The sequence below is a fragment of the Engystomops pustulosus genome, chromosome 10 (genome assembly GCF_040894005.1).
Source record: "Engystomops pustulosus chromosome 10, aEngPut4.maternal, whole genome shotgun sequence".
NCBI classification, from domain to species: Eukaryota; Metazoa; Chordata; class Amphibia; order Anura; family Leptodactylidae; genus Engystomops; species Engystomops pustulosus.
The window spans coordinates 58,037,505-58,059,593 of NC_092420.1; the positions used below are offsets into that span (position 1 = coordinate 58,037,505).

General features: G+C 43.0%; 2 protein-coding genes across 6 annotated transcripts in view; one reads left to right on the forward strand and one right to left on the reverse strand.

Moving 5' to 3' along the window:
• LOC140104889 (glyoxal reductase-like) overlaps positions 1 to 5,394 on the reverse strand; it is a 94,037-nt gene extending 88,643 nt beyond the window's left edge. The window contains exons 1-2 of one of the 5 annotated variants that reach the window (XM_072128657.1): positions 5,222 to 5,394; positions 5,060 to 5,140 (exon numbers count right to left, since the gene is read on the reverse strand). In XM_072128657.1, the coding sequence (XP_071984758.1) occupies positions 5,060 to 5,129 (70 nt within the window). In that variant the 5' untranslated portion in view covers positions 5,130 to 5,140; positions 5,222 to 5,394. The remainder of the gene's footprint in view (positions 1 to 5,059; positions 5,141 to 5,221) is intronic. The other 4 variants (XM_072128658.1, XM_072128655.1, XM_072128654.1 and 1 more) reach the window with 4 other exon arrangements.
• On the forward strand, positions 5,379 to 21,487 carry DPH5 (diphthamide biosynthesis 5). The gene is made up of 7 exons (XM_072128653.1): positions 5,379 to 5,674; positions 6,943 to 7,067; positions 12,509 to 12,617; positions 17,865 to 17,985; positions 18,185 to 18,224; positions 18,603 to 18,706; positions 20,869 to 21,487. The coding sequence occupies exons 1-7, from the start codon at positions 5,540 to 5,542 to the stop codon at positions 21,105 to 21,107; spliced, it is 873 nt and encodes a 290-aa protein (XP_071984754.1). The 5' UTR covers positions 5,379 to 5,539; the 3' UTR covers positions 21,108 to 21,487.
• The last annotated feature ends 602 nt before the right edge of the window (positions 21,488 to 22,089 follow it).

Here is a 22,089-nt window from a genome sequence, read left to right on the forward strand (position 1 = left end):
GTATAGAAAAACAAATATCGTGCAGCTCACCTCTCCAATGATTTCCAAAGATCAGCCATTCGGGGAGTGTGGTGGCGTGAAAAATAAACACGTCTTGTGGTGTGCTCGCGTTAGTTATTAGATCTGGGAACAAAGACATGTTGGATACAGGTGCAAATCAATTCATGGTGATACTCCAGAATCACTGTAAACATTCTCTGTAAACATGGAAAAAGTTAACTACAGTGCATCCCTACATAGCCAATGGGCCTAAATCTATAAATGATAACTCATTAGAAAAGGAGATATGAACGATAAAACCATGAATGACAGCTGCCAATAAGACACTTTCAATGTTGTGAGATTTGAAAACAAAAATATGCAACTAAAATCATGATGATGTTTTTAGAGTTTCAATAAACATTCAATATGAGTATTCTTCGTGAACGTAGAAAATTTCTAAAAAGAGAAAAAAGCTACCTCACCGTAAACATTTTTGACGGTAAACATACCTCACCGTAAACATTTTGTAAACATTCACTGTAAACATGTAGAGGTTTGTTGTATTGTGTTTCTATAAACAATCTCTTTAACACATGTGGAAATTTACTCCATTATTACGAAATGTTCTTCGTGAATAGGGAGAAATTGACTAACTGTCCGTGAACATTCTCTATAAACATACAATCTAAACCTTCACTTTATGAACAAAAGTATGCAGTTACAATCATAATGGTATTTAAGCATCTCTATAAACATTCCCAATCATAATGGTATTTAAGAATCTCTATAAACATTCCCTGTGGGTATTATTTGTGAACGTAGAGGGATTGACTACATCTTCGTAAACATGCTATGTGAACATTCACTATAAGACATAGGAAAGTTTGTTATATTAAATTTCTATGAACAATCACTGTAAGCATAGGGGAATTAACTCCATTTTACATGAAATTCTTCGTGACCGTAGAGAAATTGACCACATCTCCGTAAACAATCACTGTAAACATGTACTGTAAACATAAGACGGTTTGCTATATTGTATCTCTGTAAACAATCTTTATAAACATAGGGGAATTTGCTCCATGTTATCTCTATATGAACGACAAACTTAGGTCCATAAATGGAAATTCATTTGAAATAGAGAATATCCATGTATGAATCTGAATGTCTGTGACCCTTTATAGGTAAGGAAAGTTGGATGTCATTCCATGGATCGATGTGAAGAAGTATATACAAAATCAATAACGTTCTGTAAATCAATACAAAAACAGATATCCCATTAATAAAAATATGATAAATCTGTTCTGAAGTTTAGACCTTGTGGTGCTCTCGTGCCCAACGTAAAAATCCAGAACACTTCTCTCTGTAGTAATAATTTTCTGCTTTAAGGAGAGTGTACCTTTTCGAATCCAAAAAAACGAAAAGAAGATAAATCTCCTTTGTGTATGTTGACAAAATGTCTGGACGCCCCTGACATGTTTTTTTGGAAATCTTTAGTGCTGTCTCGTAAATGTTCCGCAATTCTAACCTTTAATTTGCGTGTGGTAGAACCTACATACATGATGTTGCAAAATATGCACTCTATGATGTAAACAATATAAGTGGAGTCACAATTGATGAAAGACTTAATGGGAAATTTCTCCTTTCTATCAAAAGAAAAAAAATGATCATTGCATTTGGCATATGTGCACATATTGCATCTTGTTGTACCGCATCGGAAAAAACCTAAAATGTTGAGCCAGGAGGTTTTTTTCGGCTGTATGTTGGTGTAAAGACTTGCGGAAAGGATAGCACCCAAGGACTGTCCTTTTCTAGATACAAAATTGCATCCGTCTTTTAAGATGACATCCAATTTATCATCCTGATATAAAATGGGTAAATTTTTTTTGACAATGTTAACAATTTGTGGAAAATCCAAACTAAATTGGGTGGAAAAAGTTATTTTAGACTTTTCAAAGTGGGCTCTAGATGTTTTTTGAGTAGATAAGAGAATGTCACGATCTTTCTTATTGGCAATTTCAAAACCTCTGTCTATCATCCATTTGGGATAGTCCCGAGAGGCTAATCTCTGACGTAATGCATTGGCCTGTTGGAGAAACTCCCCTTGGTCAGTGCATGCCCTTTTGAGTCTAGTAAATTCTCCTGCCTGAATAGACTTGATGGTATGTGTAGGGTGATTACCGTATTTTCTGCCCTATAGGGCGCACCGGACTATAAGGCGCATTAGTCCGATGCGCCTTATATATGTAATAATTACATATATAAGGCGCATCGGACTATAAGGCGCGGGGTCCGGTGGCCGGGGGCGTGGCAGAGGTCCGGGGGCGTGGCGGAGACCCGACGTGACGCGGCGACGGGACGCGGCGACGAGACGCGACGCCGAGACGCGACGGGGAACGCGGGGAAGGTGAGCGGGGAAGGTGAGGGGGAGGTGGAGGAGGGCAGCGGACCATACTTACATAGGTCCCCGCTACCGGAGACAGCAGATCTCCCGCTGGAGATCTCCGGTAGCGGGGACCTATGTAAGTATGGTCCGCTGCCCTGTGCCCAGCGCCATACATAGGGCGCACCGGACTATAAGGCGCACTTTGGATTTCCACAGAAATCCAATGCTTTTAAGTGCGCCTTATAGTCCGGAAAATACGGTACTCGATGCATTTAAAATTGTATTTCCTGCTGAGGGTTTTCTATATAGGCTAGTGCCAACTTTGCCTTCTAACGGGTAACCCTTCAAGAGTAAATCAAGAAAGGGTACTTCAACCTCATCCACGTTAAAAGTGAAACTGAGATTAACATTGTTATGATTGAGGTATTTGGCAAAGTCTGGCACGGACGGCACACCTCCAGACCACACAATGAGTATGTCGTCGATGTACCGCCCGTACCAGACAATGCTATCCCTGTAGATATTGTGATGGGAGTAAATGAACTCCTCTTCCCACCATGACGTAAAGAGGTTCGCCAATGACGGTGAAAATCGTGCCCCCATTGGCGAACCTCTGGTCTGCAAATAAAAAGTTTCATCAAAGGAAAAATAGTTGTGAGAGAGAAGAAATTTGGTGGCATCTATGATGTATTCGCATAATTCCTCTGAATAATGACTAGATCTATATAGATGATGGGCCAGCGCAATAATGGCTAGGTCATGAGGTATAGAACTATACAAGGAGCTAACATCACAAGTAACCCACACATACTGTTTTTTCCAAGAGAAATTCTCAAAAACTCTCAAAACCTCTTTGCTGTCTCTCAGATAGCCTGGAAGAGAAATCACTAAAGGTTGCAATAAGGAATCTATCCATTCACACAATTTCTCATTGATTGATCCGATTCCAGAAATGATCGGTCTTAAAGGGGGGGGGGGGAGTTCCTTTATGGACTTTCGGCAATCCATGAAAAATTGGTGTGACAGGATTGGTAGGGTACAGATATGTTTGGTGTTTCTCTGGAATTATGCCCAGATTTACACCTTCCTGTATTATGTTTTTAATTTCTTCCAAAAACACAGAAGTGGGATCTATGTCTAATTTTCTGTACGTAAGTGTATCACTGAGTATGTCCATAACCAGAGATCTATAAAGGTCCTTGTCTAAAGCCACAACTTTACCCCCCTTATCCGCCATTTTGATTATTATATAGTCATTATGTTTTAATGTGTTTAGGGCGTGTTGTAGACGGGGGGTCAAGTTGTCGGTTTGACAAGAAAGTACGGTATTGGACAAACTCAATAAATCCCTTTCCACTGTAGATTGAAATTGGTCCATAGCTTGGACTCTGGAATTAATAGGGTAGAATTGTTTGTTAGACACTGGCATAGAAACTGTATGGACACCAACATTTCTCTCACCTAAGTTACTCATGCTGTTAAGGTTGAGCAATACACATTGGTCACCAAACTCTAAATTGTAACTGCATACTTTTGTTCATAAAGTGAAGGTTTAGATTGTATGTTTATAGAGAATGTTCACAGACAGTTAGTCAATTTCTCCCTATTCACGAAGAACATTTCGTAATAATGGAGTAAATTTCCACATGTGTTAAAGAGATTGTTTATAGAAACACAATACAACAAACCTCTACATGTTTACAGTGAATGTTTACAAAAATGTTTACAGTAAGGTATGTTTACAGTCAAAAATGTTTACAGTGAGGTAGCTTTTTTCTCTTTTTAGAAATTTTCTACGTTCACGAAGAATACTCATATTGAATGTTTATTGAAACTCTAAAAACATCATCATGATTTTAGTTGCATATTTTTGTTTTCAAATCTCACAACATTGAAAGTGTCTTATTGGCAGCTGTCATTCATGGTTTTATCGTTCATATCTCCTTTTCTAATGAGTTATCATTTATAGATTTAGGCCTATTGGCTATGTAGGGATGCAATGTAGTTAACTTTTTCCATGTTTACAGAGAATGTTTACAGTGATTCTGGAGTATCACCATGAATTGATTTGCACCTGTATCCAACATGTCTTTGTTCCCAGATCTAATAACTTTGAATTTTCTCAAATATCAGTTGTTATTTACAGATTTATTATCTAAGATTAATGTTTTCTTCTTGCCTTGAAATATTAAGATGTTTTGATTTGATGTGGATGTGTATAACACTGCAATACATGCGATCCATTCAGACAGCACCAGCTGTAACATATTGTGATGCTTGGCTTGTACACACCCCTCATGTTTTTGATTGGTGGATTCTTCCTTTAAATTCTGAAACATTTTGTACATTTACATGCTATGACTAAGAGCTGTAATAGCTCGAAACGCGTCAGCTGTAATCTTATCCTGCCTATCATGTTTTAAACTTTGTCTTCAATAAAGAAGAAAAAAAGATTTTAAAAGGAAGTGCTGCGTTTACCTTGATTGAAATTGCATATAAGGTATATGATCGTACTGAAACAATGCACATGAGAAAATGTGCAAATTGGTCATGTGAACAATTGTGTTGGGTATTTTACTGCCACATGTGGAGGTGTGAGAAGGGCATTCTGGGAGTTGTAGTTCCACCAGAGCTGGTGGTTATACATGATACATCACACTACAGAATACACATCTTCAGTACTGGACTCACCCAGTCCTAGGATAGGGATGTTCTGGCCGCTAGGAAGAGGCAGAGTGGGGAAATGAATGGGAATCTCCATGTTCCTTCTTCCTGATAAAAAGTATTGGGTGTTAGAAAAGTGTCTGTTTTTACAACAAAAACTGTAAATAAAGATTTTTCTATTTATTTTACCTAAACGGACATTAGTCGTTCTCTGGACACCGACCCCGCGATCACACGAGCAAAGTACACAAGCCTCTGCCCTCACTAAACATGGCCGCCGCTGCTCTTCCTCATATCCCTAACCCAAAGATGACGGAGACAGCCAGGATAATAGCCCGCTGCCAGTACTTATCATGGCGGCACGACGTGACAACACCGGGGGTCATAGGGTGCTGCTCACGACAGCCGTATTCCGCGGCGGTGCTGTAGCTGTCAGCGTGTCTGTATGGAGAGTGAGATATAAGATATTAGACGCCAGGACACTGCTGACATCGTTGTGTGAGGACCATGTTGTACCTGATCGGCCTGGGCCTGGGAGATGCTAAGGACGTGTCAGTGAGGGGCCTGGAGGTGATCAGGAGCTGCTCCCGGGTCTATCTGGAAGCCTACACGTCCATACTGTCTGTGGGAAAAGACGCTTTGGTACGGACTTGGCATTGACATACAACTGTACACACGATGCGTTTACACCATGTCTGAATAGCTGCGAGTGTATGATCGGGCTGTGTGTGAATGGGGACCAGACACGGCCACACAGTGGGCAGCTGTGAAGCGTAAGATGTGCCAGGGTTACATGACACACACTTTATCAACAAGGCACTGGCACCTGGCACATAAGGGGCAGTGACTTGGCGGCTGCTTGGCCGGCGCCATCAGATCTTCAGACCTTTGCTGTTCTGTTCTATTCATAAATGGTATCACTTGTTACATAGATGAGAGAAATCCCACAGATCTGATGTGGAGGACCCCCATCCATCAGCTGTTCAGAGAAGCAGTGGCTCTCCACCATGGACCCCCCCAATTGTTCACCTGGGACCCCCATTGATCAGCTGTTGAGAGCACCCACCGAGGACTCTGTGATCTACGTGGGACCTGCACCCATCAGCTGTTCGGAGCAGTAGTGGCTCGCCGTTAAGGACCCCCTCTTCCATTAGCTTTTCACGGCAGTAGTGGCTTTCCGCCTGGGACCCCCTCCAACAGCTGTTGGGACCCCTATCATTTAGCAGTGACTTTCCACTCTTGGTTCAGTGCAGCTGATTGATCAGGGGTCCCAGGTGGATCAATGGGGTTTAACCTTTTTCATTCTTGTAATGAAGCTTTACAATGTGTATAGAAAAAATACAGACACTTGCTAATATAAATTTTGAGGGCATGTTTGCTGTTATCCTCTCAGACAGATGTGTGTTACAGTTGTGTCCATTTTTGGTGACCTTGTGCATCGTGAGTATAACATGCACAGGGGCTCCACATGTTTGTGTAATAGGTCATGGTTACCTTGCGTTCTCTGCCAATGGCTCCATTGAGCATTGAGTCCCCTGTCTGAGCTGTTTTGCTGAGATAAAAAAAAAATATCTTACGGATCCGCCACAAGTCTACTAGGATCCATCATTGATCTTTTATTCCATACCTCGTGTGGCTTTTTGTTGGGGGGGGGGGTGGAGTCATCAGACAAGATGAAGACTAAATACTATAAACTAAGATCCATAGATAAATCTGTAATCCCTTACATGGGACATCTGTAACCATCCCAAAGATATACGTAAATGGTATTAAGACAATGCAGGTAAAACTGCATCAAAGGTTTTCTGGGTGTTTTCAGAGCGGTATTAGATTCTAGGTCCTATACTCTGTAAAGTGCAATAGAAACCCCCAATAATAATGGTAACAATATGTATCTGCTCTGTGTGCAGGAGGAATTCTATGGTCGGGAGCTGATCCTTGCTGACCGGGAGACTGTGGAACAAGAAGCTGATGAAATCCTTCGAGATGCTGCTATTAGTGACGTGGCCTTTTTAGTGGTTGGTGATCCATTCGGGTAAGAGCATGCAGTACATATGATGCATGAACATCTAATATATCATAAAATGGTGTTTAACCAAAAAAATGAAAGTATGAGCAGCCTATAAACCTGCGGACCTAAGGTCAGCGTCATATGAGCATGTTTTTTTCTTCAAACTCTCTGTGTGTATCTGTCTGGTTACCCAGCTGGAAGTCCTTCTCAAGAGATGGGAGAGAAATGTGCATATGCTGCCACCAAACCATGAACAGCAGCCCATAGGAGGGGCTTGTTCTGGTTCTGGATCACATGTATGGTGTATCCTATGGATAAATGATCCAGATAGGAATATCCCTATTTCACTTTAAAGGGAACATGGCACCACATTTGCAGATAACAAGACACCCTTCTGTTAGCTTAAAAATATTCCCTTACATCCACATAAATCACCTTTTATCTTTTATATTCCCTGGCATCAGAAAAGGCTGGTCCTGTTTGGCCACCCCTCCCATCTACACCTCCCCATGGCTCTTCTAAGCATGTCATGTGACCAGCATGACATCATCACAGGTCCTTTAGCCTCTTAACGATAGTAAACTATACCTGTACTGTACTCTACATGACTACATGAAGTCAATGCAGCCTCCTTTGACTTCTACTCCTCTCCAGTCTCCATGCAGGCTGCTGTCATTTCATGTGATCTCATACATGGTGTACAGTTGTTAGAAGGTGGAAAGTCATGCGATGATGTCACTCTGGTCACATGACGTGAATGTAACACAAGGCACCGTGTAAAAAAAAAAATTGACACAATATTTACAATATACATGTTTTTTTGTCTGTAGTTTAATATGCTGGCAGACAGTCCCTAAGTACAAGGAGGCAGAGTAGTGATTTGAAGAGACACAGAGCTGTCAGTCAGAATAATGGGGTGAGTCAGAAAAGCTAATTTGCATGTCAGAAAAATGGCTGTAATTAAGGTACAGGGCCCCTCTGGCAGGTAATTTTAGGTGATATGGGGAGGACTTGTAACCCTTTATCAGCAGGCATTGTGAGTCAGGGGGGTCACAATCTTGTGACAGGTCCTCTTTAAGCCTTAAATTCAAATTTTTATGTGTTGTGAAGTGTCGATTCAGACATTTCGGTGCAATTATCTATTACGGTGATCAATACCAGGAATAATTAAAAAACAGGTATTTCGCGACAAGGTGATGCCTAACAAGCACGTGTTTTTGAGGTGTTAATGGTGCCTATCCATTGTCATAAGTTGTCTGTTTGGCCACCTTTCCCCATACTGACTCGGGCTCCATGCACACAGCGTGTGAGCGGACCTGTTCCGTGAGCCGCAAGCCGACTGAAAAGGGTGCTGCTCACCCTTCCTTTCTCCGTAGGGAGCTGGGTGGCTCTGCCAGACAAGAAAAGGACCTGCTCTAGCCTTTGTGTCTGTGGCGGCCATGAGCTAGCTGCCATTTTGTGACTAGCTCACTGCCACCATTTGCGGTTGTGTGCACGGAGCCTCGACATGTATTTTTACTTTCCAATGAGATGTAGCAGAGACCTCTTTCATATAGGATGGGGCATGTTGAAATAAACCTGCCTGATACTTCTCTACTGTGCTGTCAGACCCCCATACATACACATATTATTTGTGTATCTATAAGTTCACCTCCTTATCTCGCCTAACATGTGAGAAGGGACAATACTCCGGTTTTATTGTAATTGTCCTTCTGTGTGTGACCTTACATTATCAGCAGTGAACACGGTGTAATAAATTATCCCTCCTGCCTGTAACCTGTGACCCCCAAATATCATTATTTATTGCCAGAGCGGGGATTGTATAATGGTCTCCCAGGCTGCCTCCTTAGGTCCATGGGGGATTGTAACACCTCATTAGCCATCATTTTGTAAAGATTTCTATCTGAACCCCTTGTCTATGGAGGGTTCCTGTTGTTTCTAGGGGATGTTCTCTTTTTCTTGGCACAATCGTTACATTTCACAGAGAATTCTTTGATAAGAGGAGAAAAATTGTGTACCTATGTGATCTCTGTTCATATGGCGTTCCATGTAATCTGGTTACTAGATGTCATATTGTAGTCTCTGTTTTAAACTCCTTACAGAAAATATACATGAGTGCATGTGAGTCCTGTCCAGAGCTGATTTAACAGATTTTCCAGTCTGTTCTTTTGTCTTCCTATAAAACACCCCAATATCAAGAGTATTTATTCCCAGAAAACTGCAGCCATGCAGACATGTGCATACATGTGGCAATATTACACTGTAGTTTTCTAACAGATTATGGGGATTTTATTTTCATGTATCTGCAAGCCGAGGACTGAACACATAAGTGTATGGCACACAGGTGGGTAATGGACTGGTCCTTCCTGCATCCAGCATGCCGTGTAGGCCCGGAGCACCCTTACATGACAGATTACTGAATCGTTCAGCCGTTTCTATCTATAAGCCTGTAATGTATCTCCACAATTTATATCTGGACATTGAAGGATGACATATTAAATTATGGTAGTAGATAAGAGGTTCTCCCGGTGGACTATGCTGCGGGGAAGGCTTGTTATCTGTCTGCACAAAATGTGACCTATGCAGAATAAGGAGATGGCTACTATAGATAAAAGGAGCATTTTTCAGCCGCAGCTGTGTATCCAGTGATTAATGATGCCCGTGGTGGGCGCTCTGTGGTCAGCACATGGTCTCACCTCCACGTGGCTGGCATCTCATCATAAGGAGGAGTAATCATCATCTATCTTCAAACAAATCCATCTTATTAGTGTCTGAAACACATTCCTGCTTCCACTCTTTTACATTTTTGAACCCGTTTAAATTTATTTTAAAATCTTAATTTTGCATATCTGATTATTTTGTAACGAGGGATTCTTTGTCATTGGAGAACAGGTGGTCACCTGACCTTTATGGCATCTGTGGAGGTCAGTGGTCGCGTCTCTTAGGAAAAGATTGGGCAAGATCAAAACTATTAGCTGAGAGGGATTTTAATCCGGACGATGGGGAAATCTAGATGTAGAGTATAGAATATGCAAAAAAAATCTCATCCACAAAAAAATAATTTAAATATTTACTACTTCAAATATTACTTAGTATTACATATGAAAAGAAGAGTTATTTGCGTTCGAAGCAAGTTATATGTGTTTGGTGTTTTTTTTTGTAGTTTTTAGTACAACTTCTATGGTTTCATTAGGAATTGTGTTTGATCTTTTTCTCTTAGGCCTCATAGACCGTGTGTATTTTGCAAGGTTCAAAAAAGAATCAGCAAAGAACCAATTTGTCATCGGTTTGTGAGCAGCACTGATGGTACCGAAAAGATGGGCAGGAATATGAGCTTATCTCATTTTTTTGTGGTGTGGGTAGATGGCACGTTCACGTGATGATGCACCATGAATGTGCCCTATAGAAGGCTGTGAGGGTGTCAGTTAACCGCTGTTTCTTCATCTAATTAAGGGCAAAGCACACAGATTTGTGCATGAGGCCTTAATCTGTGACAACAATTTATTTCTCATGCACATGGCCTTATTCTAGATCTATAAGTCTGTAACTCTACATTATACATTGTGTGAGGCTTTCTCCTTCTGCTCCATTCTCTGCATGCGCTGCTGAATACGCCTTATCTGGATACTCCGACTAGCTGATATATTTCAATGTTTTAAGCCTGAAACTGATGGAAGTTTTCGTTGCTGCAGGAAGCCATGTAGCAACGGGTGCTGTGGTGAAGTCCTCACTGCTTGTCCTGGTGCTCTCCTCTGCGTCCTCACTGCTCTGGGGTCCTCTCCTGACGCTCCGCCCTGTGTCCTCACTGCTCTGGGGTCCTCTCCTGACGCTCCGCCCTGTGTCCTCACTGCTCTGGGGTCCCCTCCTGACGCTCCGCCCTGTGTCCTCACTGCTCTGGGGTCCTCTCCTGACGCTCCGCTCTGCGTCCTCACAGCTTTTTGGCCCTCTCCTGGCGCTCCGCTCTGCGTCCTCACTGCTTCCCGGTCCTCTCCTGACGCTCTGCCCTGTGTCCTCACTGCTCTGGGGTCCTCTCCTGACGCTCCGCCCTGTGTCCTCACTGCTCTGGGGTCCTCTCCTGACGCTCCGCCCTGTGTCCTCACTGCTCTGGGGTCCTCTCCTGACGCTCCGCCCTGTGTCCTCACTGCTCTGGGGTCCTCTCCTGACACTCCGCTCTGTGTCCTCACTGCTCTGGGGTCCTCTCCTGACACTCCGCTCTGTGTCCTCACTGCTCTGGGGTCCTCTCCTGACGCTCCGCCCTGTGTCCTCACTGCTCTGGGGTCCTCTCCTGACGCTCCGCTCTGCGTCCTCACAGCTTTTTGGTCCTCTCCCGGCGCTCAGTTCTGTGTCCTCACTGCTCTGGGGTCCTCTCCTGACGCTCCGCTCTGCGTCCTCACAGCTTTTTGGTCCTCTCCTGGCGCTCAGTTCTGTGTCCTCACAGCTTTTTGGTCCTCTCCTGGCGCTCAGTTCTGTGTCCTCACAGCTTTTTGGTCCTCTCCTGGCGCTCAGTTCTGTGTCCTCACAGCTTTTTGGTCCTCTCCTGGCGCTCAGTTCTGTGTCCTCACTGCTCTTGGGTCATCTCCTGGCGCTCAGTTCTGTGTCCTCACAGCTTTTTGGTCCTCTCCTGGCGCTCAGTTCTGTGTCCTCACAGCTTTTTGGTCCTCTCCTGGCGCTCAGTTCTGTGTCCTCACAGCTTTTTGGCCCTCTCCTGGCGCTCTGCTCTGCGTCCTCACTGTTTCCCGGTCCTCTCCTGGCGCTCCGCTCTGCGTCCTGATTCCTCGCACTGGTTGCATGGACAAACGTCAGGACCCAAAGCAGAGTGGCCCTAAAAGCAGGAGAGGGTCCTCTGCTGGTTTTGGCACAGCTCTTCCCTGGGTCTTGATGCTCTTGTGATTAATCCTATAAATGTGATCTTATTGTGACTTAGAAAAAAATTTCTTATAGGGAACCGCAAGTTACTTGAAGCCTATGTACACTTTCTGTGTGCTATTTTATGTATAATCAACGTTTATTGGACAAGACAAAATATAGAACAGTACAATACAATGAGATAATGACTGTACAAGGCTGATCGCGCAGGATCAGAAATAGCAAGAGCATTTGTTCATTATAAATTGTAAAGTAGGGGTTGGTACCAACTTGTATTACATTGAGTAAGAAACCCCAAGGTGCCGTCTCGTACAGAATAACTATTACAATATGGCCGATATGGCCGCACAAAGAAAAAGGGGGATATAAACTGATAAACATAGGCATATAATAGAAGAAAAAAGGGAACGAAAAGGAGAGGGGGGGGAGGGAAAGGTGCGTGAAAAGGAGGGGATACGTACAAGGGGTGGTGGACCTGTAAGACCACCAGCGAATAGGGGAGGGCTGTGGCATGTACCTGCCTATGATTGTATGCTATTTTATATACTATGTTGCTGATTCATTATGTTCAAGCTGTTGTATGATGTATTTTTATGCAGGGCTACAACACATAGTGACCTGGTACTAAGAGCAGCTAAGGCAGGAATCCAGCACCGCGTTATTCACAATGCATCTATACTGAGCGCTGTTGGCTGCTGCGGGCTTCAGGTGAGTACATAAATGTACCTGTATATATCTATCTGTATGTAACTCATATTCTGTCTGAAACCAACATTAAATGTATAAACCACATCTATTACTGCTAAATTCTTAAGCGCTGATGATTTTAAAGTAAATATTAAAAGTAAAAGGGGGGATTTTCAGCTACAAAATTCATGCCCTATCAATAGGATGACACAAAAACCCTTTCCTGCATACAGATGTATAGAGGATCATGCACACAGAGGAGCTGTGCCTGGACGCTTACTGTTTTCTCACTGATTTCAGCTGTATAACCTCTTAGAAGCTGCTGCCGGTTCTGACCGTGGCATCTGAGTAGTAAGAATAAGGAGGGGGCTCAGCTTGGATTCTTACCAAAGGCTGAATGCCTATAGGGGCACATCAGGAGCAATCTGAGGCACATCTGGTTACAAATAGCAGTTTGTAATATTTTGTAAGATAACGAGGCATATAGAAGCCGTCAAATGATCGTATTATGACACCCTCTCTAGGGTCTAAAAGAAAATTGTTTTAAAGCAAAGATTAGACCTTTTTTTAACCACAGATTGTTTAATTTTGTAAAAATAAAAATATTTTAATTTTATTGGCCAAAAGTTATAAAACTTAATTTTCTAAGCAAATTCACAAATTAATATCAGTGCAAATGTCTTTCTGGTTCTTATTACACATGCCTAATTGCTTCATACCAGCAAGTGCCAGAACTTTTATAGAGGAGGTCACACCTTCTGCAAATCAAAGGCATTTGAATAGCAGCATCTGGCCGCTACTCGCCTTCTTAATGCATGTTAAAAGACAAAACACTTGTTGCTAGTTGCCTAACGCAAGATTTTGGGTCAAAACTTGTATGGATTTGGTGAAAAGTTTCTCCTGCTGTGGCTGGATTGTGTTTCAAAACGTAATCCAAGGAAAGGAGCCTAAGGGCGCATTCACACTGCCTTTGCCCGTCCTAGCGTAGTACGGTGTGCACACGGCGGCGCTGTTGAGAGGAGGAGGGGGTGAGCGCCGCTCATCCCCGCCCCTCTCTATAAAGGAATATGGCGCATGGCGCCGTATTCCGGGAAAAGATAGGACATGTCACGGGGTACGGAGTCGCACGTGTGCTGTAACGTACCGCTCCCGTAGGGCGCTGTGCGTCCATTGGGGGACGTATATCGGCCGTATATACATCCCCTATACGGCAGTGTGAATATAGCCTAAGGGTGATGCCACACATCATGGGTTTTTGGTCGGTTTTTAAGGAAGCATTTTCAATTCGTTTAAAAACGGACCAAAAACGTCATATGCGGCATCAACCTTAGGGCTCCTAGATCTGCCCCTATTGTGCCTGGACACGGTGTGGTGAGTATACGTCGTCTCATTGCACCATGACCATGCTCCGTGTTACCCTGCGGACCTGCACTGCTCTGAGGGGAGGGCTAAACTGAATGTACCCTAAGGGTATACTTGTTTTGTATTTTGCACATATTCAGCCTTTTGCCATAATTATTGGTAAATAATGACCCTGTAGAATCTGTTGTGTTTTGTATTTACCTACCGTATTTTTTGGACTATAAGGCGCACAAAAAAATCCTTTGATTTTTTTTTCAGAAATCAAAGGTGCGCCTTATAGTCCAGTGCGCCTTTATATATGAACCGTACTTGCAGACAACAGCTGCACAACAGCTGGTCATTCATCCTGATAATCAGGTGTGCCTTACATATGAACTTAGATGTTTTAACAGGCATTTATTGATGGTGCGCCTTATAGTCCAAAAAATACAGTAAATTTCCATTGTCTTGATGATTGATTTGGTTACAACTTCTCAAAAGTTCCTGTTTAGTGATATCATAGTTTTGTGAGACAAACCGCTTCATGTTGATGGATAACTGGTCTGTACACATGATAACGTTTGTGCATGGTAATAGAAGTGTTGTGGATGATTCCTGCCTCGTGCCATGGTAGGTTATGTGATGAATGTGCACAGTATACACACTTTACATAGATTTTCTATAATTATCACGGTGTTGGAAGACAAATGTAAAATGTGAGCCCATAAATTAGGCTACGAGTGTAATAGCCGCTGTGCTCAGCCCAAAGAAAAGAGCAGCGGGATGGCGGGAGCATCTGGTAACAGGGGGCGGCAGGTTAGTAGCTTATATACAGGGTCCCCGGGAATGGAAATGTGTTTCCTGTTGATAGAGGCGATAGAGATACTTGCATCCAGGCGCTGCACAAGACAGGCAGAAACCAGGAGGGACACGCATCAGAAAGCCCTTGTAATATATCAGACAGTTCCAGGTCAGGAGATCTTCCCTTCTCATAAGTGCAGTCCAGAGCCCTGTTATCCTCTTTATTTCTATACATAGATGTACATATATACTCCTGACTTGGGCTATGTGGACATTACCTTAATAATGATAATAATTCTTTAGTTATATAGTGCACACAGATTACCCAGCGCTGCACAGAGTTTGCCAAATCAGTCCCTGTCCCCAATGGGGCTCACAATCTAATCAATCTATCAGTATGTTTTTGGAGTGTCGGAGGAAACTGGAGAACCCAGAGGAAACCCTTGCAAACACGGAGAGAACATACAAACTCTTTGCAGATGTTGACCCTAGGACTTGAACCCAGGTCCCCAGCGCTCCAAGGCTGTAATGCTAACCGCTAAGCCACCGTTTTGACATAGATAACATATGGGGTGCATAGTGCCCAAATATAATCCAATAGACCAGGTCAAATTGAAAAAGTATATGATGAGAATGCTAGTAAGGCTCTGCCTACATGATGATGGAGCCTTCTGTAAGGCTGTGTTCACACGTTGTGTTGGGAAACACATTGCAGGCGCATCGGGTGAGACTACTGCACATACATGTATACGTTCTGACCTGAAGAGTTTTTAGTCACAACATTTATACATTCAGGAAGGAATTTTGCCCGATGTGCCCGCAGCGTGTGCACGTACAACGTGTCCCTGGTTTATCGTGATGGATTTTCTTTAAGCCTGTACAGTATAGAGGTGTGGTGAGGGAACATAGTGCAGCCTACTATATGTCTGACACTACAGGGGGAAATGTGATTTGGGTGTGTTATGGGGTACAGCATTTTGGGTTACTTATAATTATAAGCTTATTTCACTACTGTTTTTTTGTTTTGTTTTTTCTGCCATATCCCAGAAGATGATAAACATAGAAGGAACAATCCTGTCTTACTTACTACTTATATTCCCTGTTTATTGTTAGTTCCTTTCAATATTTGAGAAATCTCCCATCAATACCCATCATGATAAACCAGGGACACTTACTCATAGATCCAGGCACCGTGACTGTGATAATCTTCTTATGTTTATGATTACCACCTCCTTCCTTCTAAAACTTTATAAATTACCAGAGCCCCCTCCATGGGGGAAGGGGGGGGGGAGTTCTACACAGTGTAGCAGCCTGTCAAGTTGCAGCCTGAAGGGGCTCTGGTAACGCCACTTGTAGCTTAAAAGTTTATTTTAAAAGGGAGGATAACATGTATAAGAATTTGGCCAGAGTCACAATGCCCGGACCTATGACTAAGGGTGATGCCACACATGGCGTTTGGAACCCGTTTTTTGAGCAGTCCGTTAAAAAATGCATTCATTTTTTGAAAACGCAACCGTTTTTGACAGGTTTACCAATTACCCTAATTAAACCGGTCAAAAAAACACATTCTTTTTTTCAACAACGCATGCGTTTTTTAACGCATGTGTTTTTGGACTGCTTAAAAACGGACCAAAAATGGGTTAAAAACACCATGTGTGGCACCACCCTTAGTGTCTCTGGTTTATCTGTGCTGGATTTTGTTGTTTTGTAGGATTCTTTTTCTCCAGAATGTCTACTGCCACACACTGCAGCCTGTATTCTGCCTGGAAAGCCACATTCCTTTATATTGGAAGGCCATGGATATATAAGGAAACGTCCCTAGTTGTGCTGGACTCTGTGGTACATGTTTGTATACTTCCCAGGGGAGTAATATTAGAGTATTTGGGTGGAAAGCTTATATTTTGTATATCTAAAACATTGCACAATATGCTTTGATCTCTTAACCCTTTACTACAGGATAACATGCCTACATGTGATGTTGATATGTACTCTCCTGTGAGCACCCTTTTAATAGTTTTGGCCGCCATGTTTGCAGCTTCTGTGTAGCGTGCGGTTTCTCTATTTTATCTGTGATGTGTTCCTCTTGTGTGCAGGAAGCAGCTGTGCTACATATAGCTGTCTGGCTCTGAGCTCTGATTGTTCACTACCCAATCTTTCAAATACTTGTTTTTTTATTGTATTGTATAGTCCTAAAAATACCCTTGCAGAGAGGGGGGCGCAGTAAGGTTAAGATGACCATATGTCTGCACAGAGGTCAGTAACGCCCGGAGCTTCTGCTGCTCCTTGAGGAAGGCGGCAGAGTCAAAGGCGGCTCTGTTCAGAAGACTTACACATACTGGAGCAGACGCCTTTACATTTACTGGGCTTCATGGGCCAAAAACACTCGGCACTAGTCGGCATTATAGACATTTTAGTATTTGGTGACAGATGCCCTTTAATGCAAACAGATGAGCCATATAAAGTGGACATGTGAAGGAGCTCTGTGAGCACACCAATGTGTATGTGGTGACACCATCCAAAAGTTGTCTGACAACAAATCGATCAGTTGTCCATCTGTCACAGACTCTGATTTCATGGAATAAGAAGCTTTACAGGGTAATGGTCACTTCAAGTGATTAGTGACATTATTTCTACCTACTGTATGACTTGTACATTGTATTTCTCAGTACTTCATATCAGAATATATAATCACCTCTCGCTATATAAAGTGTCCCAAACACAGAAAGAGGATGCGATCCTACTCTACCATATGTATAGATCATCCTCGGGAGCAGCATGAGTGACATTATACAGCAGTACTGAGAGTATAGATGTGGATCCAGCACTGGAGTGACATAGAAACTTCCTAAGATCTTCAGTAATGTCATTGTGCTTGTCTCTGCGGCTGCGCCCTTCTTCCTCTGTGTGGATATGTTACGTATATCGGAACATCTTGCATCTCAATCTAGAATCTGCAGAAAGAGGGGGGCAGATTAAGCTTTGTGGGTTATTGCCACCATTGGCTATGCCCTATACCTGCTCTGGTACTCTGTTAACCCAATTTAAACTATTTAACCCTTTGACAAGCTTAGTAAGGATAACAAAAGATAAATCTGAAGTCTCTCTCTGATCTTTTCTGCTTTGCAGCTTTACAATTTTGGGGAGGCCGTCTCCATAGTCTTCTGGAGTGACGCATGGAAACCTGAGAGCTTCTATGACAAAATCAGGAGGAACCGACTAAGCGGCATGCACACGCTGTGCTTATTAGGTAATGTGGGACATTGTAATTTAGGGTTCATATCCACTTGTGATAACTTAGTTTCTGGTGGGGGTCTACCTTGCATTTCTCACTTCTGGCTCTATACACAGCGCTGTGGTTTTACTTTGTTTGTCTTGCTGTCTTGGGAATGAGTCTATGCTGCCAATGGATATCTTTTGCCATATTTGTTTTTTATGTTTTGCTGCAGATATAAAGGTGAAGGAGCAATCCATAGAGAACCTGATGAGGTGAGAGGCTATGCTCGCGCCTGGACACTGCCCTCTGCTGGATGTGTGTGTGCATGACTGCCAGGTGAATGGTTCCCGGGTTCATGTTGAGAGATTTGATGTCACAAGACATCAAATGACTAATTTCTAAAGGACAATGAGATGCAGTTTGGGTGATGTCTGGTATACTGCTGGATACCGGCTGGTAAAACTACAAGGTAAATGGCAGGTACAGGGGTAGTACAAGTGGGTCACCCTTTGTGTGCCAGGAGCTCCTGGGAAGTGTTTTATGTCTGTAGCTTACAAGATCTGTACTATTGGTTATACCTCTGCGCACATATAAGTGTGTGTGTGTGTTGAGAGGTTTATGGATTATTAGTTTGTTTTTTTTTCTAACAGAGGTAAAAAGATTTTCGAGCCCCCACGTTACATGACTGTGAATCAAGCAGCAGAACAGCTATTGCAGATTGTGCAGAACAGAAGGGAGCTGGGAGAAGAACTGGGTATGTATGGCATAGCTGTGACATCTGGGACCGCATTACCCCGTCCAAGCATGCGTGTCCTGCTGGTTAAAGGGGTTCTCCAGTGACATACAGGATAGGGGCTTACTTGCTGACTGTTGGGGGACACAAATCAAAATTACTGGGGGTCCGTGGTACCTTGAGATGAGGGGGGCCGGTTGTGCTTAGGGAGATTGCTGATAGCAAAGCGTCATACTCTCAACAGTCTCAGTCGGCACCATAGAGATGAATGGAGCGGCTGCCTCTGGGTACATCGGACCCCTGATCTAGTGAGACGCCTGCCGATCAGCAAGTTAGCCCTTATCCCGTGGATAAAGGGTAACTTGTATGTCACTAAGGAACCTCTTTAAGTGTTCAACTTACAGCAAGAAAGAGAACAAGTAATGTGTATAGAAAAATAATTGCTTCAATAGCTTTTGACACAGTTAATAATAATTGAAATGTTTATGAAACTAGATCAATTGGTTCAGACGAATACAAATCCTGCATGGCCTAGCAAACATTGCATAAACATTGGTAAATTACATAAACCTTTCACCAAAATATGTACAGTGTCAGGCTATAACCATTTTCAGGTTGACACAGGGGGTGCATGTACTTCTGCATTCTGCCTTCAGCTGGAGGGGGGCGTACTAGAAAGGGTTATATCTTCTGAACTATGGCATCTAGAAACACACTTCTCATATCGGGGATTGCGAGACTGTTCTGTTCCACGTAGAAACACAATCCTAATATTCTAATAGCACACCAAAAGAGTGTTTCTAGGTGCCACGTTCACTATATATGAGTTTTTAAGTCTGACACTATCATGACGTGTATATACGCGCTGGACGGGGCGTGTGCAAATAGGACGTATATAGCCGTATGGCAGTTGAGAAGGGGTTAAACAGTATTGTATTTAACAGTGTTCTGTGATGTCTATCATTTTACCTGTAAAATACGTCCTTGCTCAGACATGTAAATCAATAATATGCAGTGTAGATATTCTCTACGGAGGCTGCATCCATGATGATATTAAAAAAAAAACCCTACACGACCCTTTCATCTAAACAGTCTGTTTGGATATTCCTCCCAATTTATTCAGTGTAGGATCCAGCCAGTATAGAGGAGGTCATCTGACACATTATATTTAATGCTATATTCACATCCTTCTGCCGTGCAAATGCCACATCCTGCACAAAGTGTACGGCACACCCAGGTCCTCAAGACGGACTGACACCACAGGATGGGCTTCCTCCAACCTCAGCCGAAAATGTATGGCCTTTCATAAACGCCTCTGTATCACCCAGGGGAGCTGACACGTCTGCCCTCATCGTCTCCACTAGGAAGGATGTCCTCCTATATTATGTGCTAGTCTCTGACTGTATCGTATCATAAATGTCCATTGCTTTTATTCTTCCCAAACTTTTTCATATTTGATCTCTAATTTGGGGTATAGGCAGAATCTTCCAGCTAAATATAATGAAAGTGGAGAAGGATGTACTTTGCTCTTAGGTCGGACGTGTAACTGTGTACAATTAACCCGAAAAGGACATCTCTAAGAAAACGCTAGCTCTGAGTGTGTTTGCCAATGTCCTGTGTATAGGAAGTACCATAGGGGCCACTGTGTGCAGGGCATGCAGGTCCTTAGCCCCATTGACTTCTGGGACAAGCCTGTTGCAGATGTCCACTTTTCTTTGTGGGTACCAGCTAATGTTCCCAACATCCGAGAAGAAGCTTTTGGGGTTCGACTAGATGAACATTCTCTACTTACAACCCTGGCTCATTTGGATACTTTCTGCTTCCGGAGTAATATTATGATCATTTTTGCAACTTCAAAAACTTCAAAAATCCCATGTTTCCATGTTGATGGCTCAGTGTCCTCATGTTTGGTTTACAAAGGAAATTTGTATTTTTCACATAGTGACTAGGAAACCGTCGCTGCTTTCCTTCATTGATTTATTTCCTGTGGGAAGCTAAAACACAAGGTATAGACTCTACCACAAAGTGTGACTCCCTCCCACACATGCACACACCACCTGAATACAGTGATGATCACAGTAACTGTAACCCTTCTTACATTGGGATTGGTAACACAATAGCTGTGCTAGTGATCTGCATATATAATCTGCACTGTCTCTTACTTTTTTCATTCTGCTCCCCAGCTCTAACCGAGAACACCATCTGTGTAGGACTGGCCCGAGTCGGCGCTCCAGACCAACATATAGCAGCAGGAACCCTACAGCAGCTCAGCACGGTAGACTTTGGAGGTCCTCTTCATTCGCTGGTGATCAGCGGCTGCATGCACCCCCTAGAACTGGATATGCTGCGACTGTTTGCTGTGGAACCCTCTAGTTTTGATCAAATTAATGTGGAGGACAGCTCAACATATCTGTCATCATAGACCACGTGTGAACAATCTATCACTCGCTGCAGAAGCACCTGCTATGTGTGTGCCCCATTGTGTTCCTGTGCCACTCCCAGTAGTGATATAGCGGTATAATAGGAGTGCACCCTCACATGTCAATATACAACCAAAAAACCAAATCTTAGAATCGGAGGGAAAGAAGGGCAAATGTTGTGTGTTCCTTCCTTTTATGGACCAAGCTTCCCCCGCGGCTGCCTTCATTAACATATTGGTGCATCCATTATATATGTTGAAACAATTTTAATATAAACCTGTGTTCCTGCTTCACTGATATTTATTTGGAAATGCAGGGATTTTCCAAGAAATCTTGGCAGGATTGTTCTTATGTTCAAAGTGAATAAAGGAATCCCGTTTTACAGTTGTTTCCTTCTAGTTTCCTTGTGTCGGATGGGTTTATTGGACACTTGTACTGTTGTATGTAGTTAAAGGGGTTTTTCCAGGTCTTTGTCGATGACTCTGGTATTTGGGCTTCTGACCTCTGTTACTTCTATAAGTTTTAAAGGGATTTTTAAAGTTGAATCTGCACAATATATGGAGCTTGAAACGGACTGTAAATGCTCTGCAAATGCACATTGGTAGCTAGAAACCTGGCCCTGACACTGCTCATATACAGGTTAGGGGAGTTATGGGCTTATATCTGTTGATACACCTGTCAGTCGCTAGAATTGGTGGTTCCCTGAAATGCACATATGGGACCACAGCATCAGAACTGTGCCACTAGTTGGGCTCTCTGACATGTATAGAGTGACGGTCATGTAATGGCCCCTTTCGCACAAGAACTAGGGGCTCTTTTCTTGCTCATGATCACATGAGGTCACGGGAGTCAGACCCCAGGAATCTAACACATGTTCCCTGTCTGAGCCATTTAGGGGACATGGGCTTGTAAATGGGGGAAGAATATGTCCATGATACAGATCATGTTGGTCCTGTTCCCCAATCCCCAGTCCACCTGCCGATG

Coding starts and splice junctions, on each gene's coding strand:
- DPH5 (XM_072128653.1), top strand. CDS start 5,540: ATGTTGTACCTGATCGGCCTGGGCCTGGGAGATGCTAAGGACGTGTCA. Junction 5,675..6,942: donor CTGTGGGAAAAGACGCTTTG/GTACGGACTTGG, acceptor CTCTGTGTGCAG/GAGGAATTCTATGGTCGGGA. Junction 12,618..17,864: donor TTGGCTGCTGCGGGCTTCAG/GTGAGTACATAA, acceptor TCTGCTTTGCAG/CTTTACAATTTTGGGGAGGC.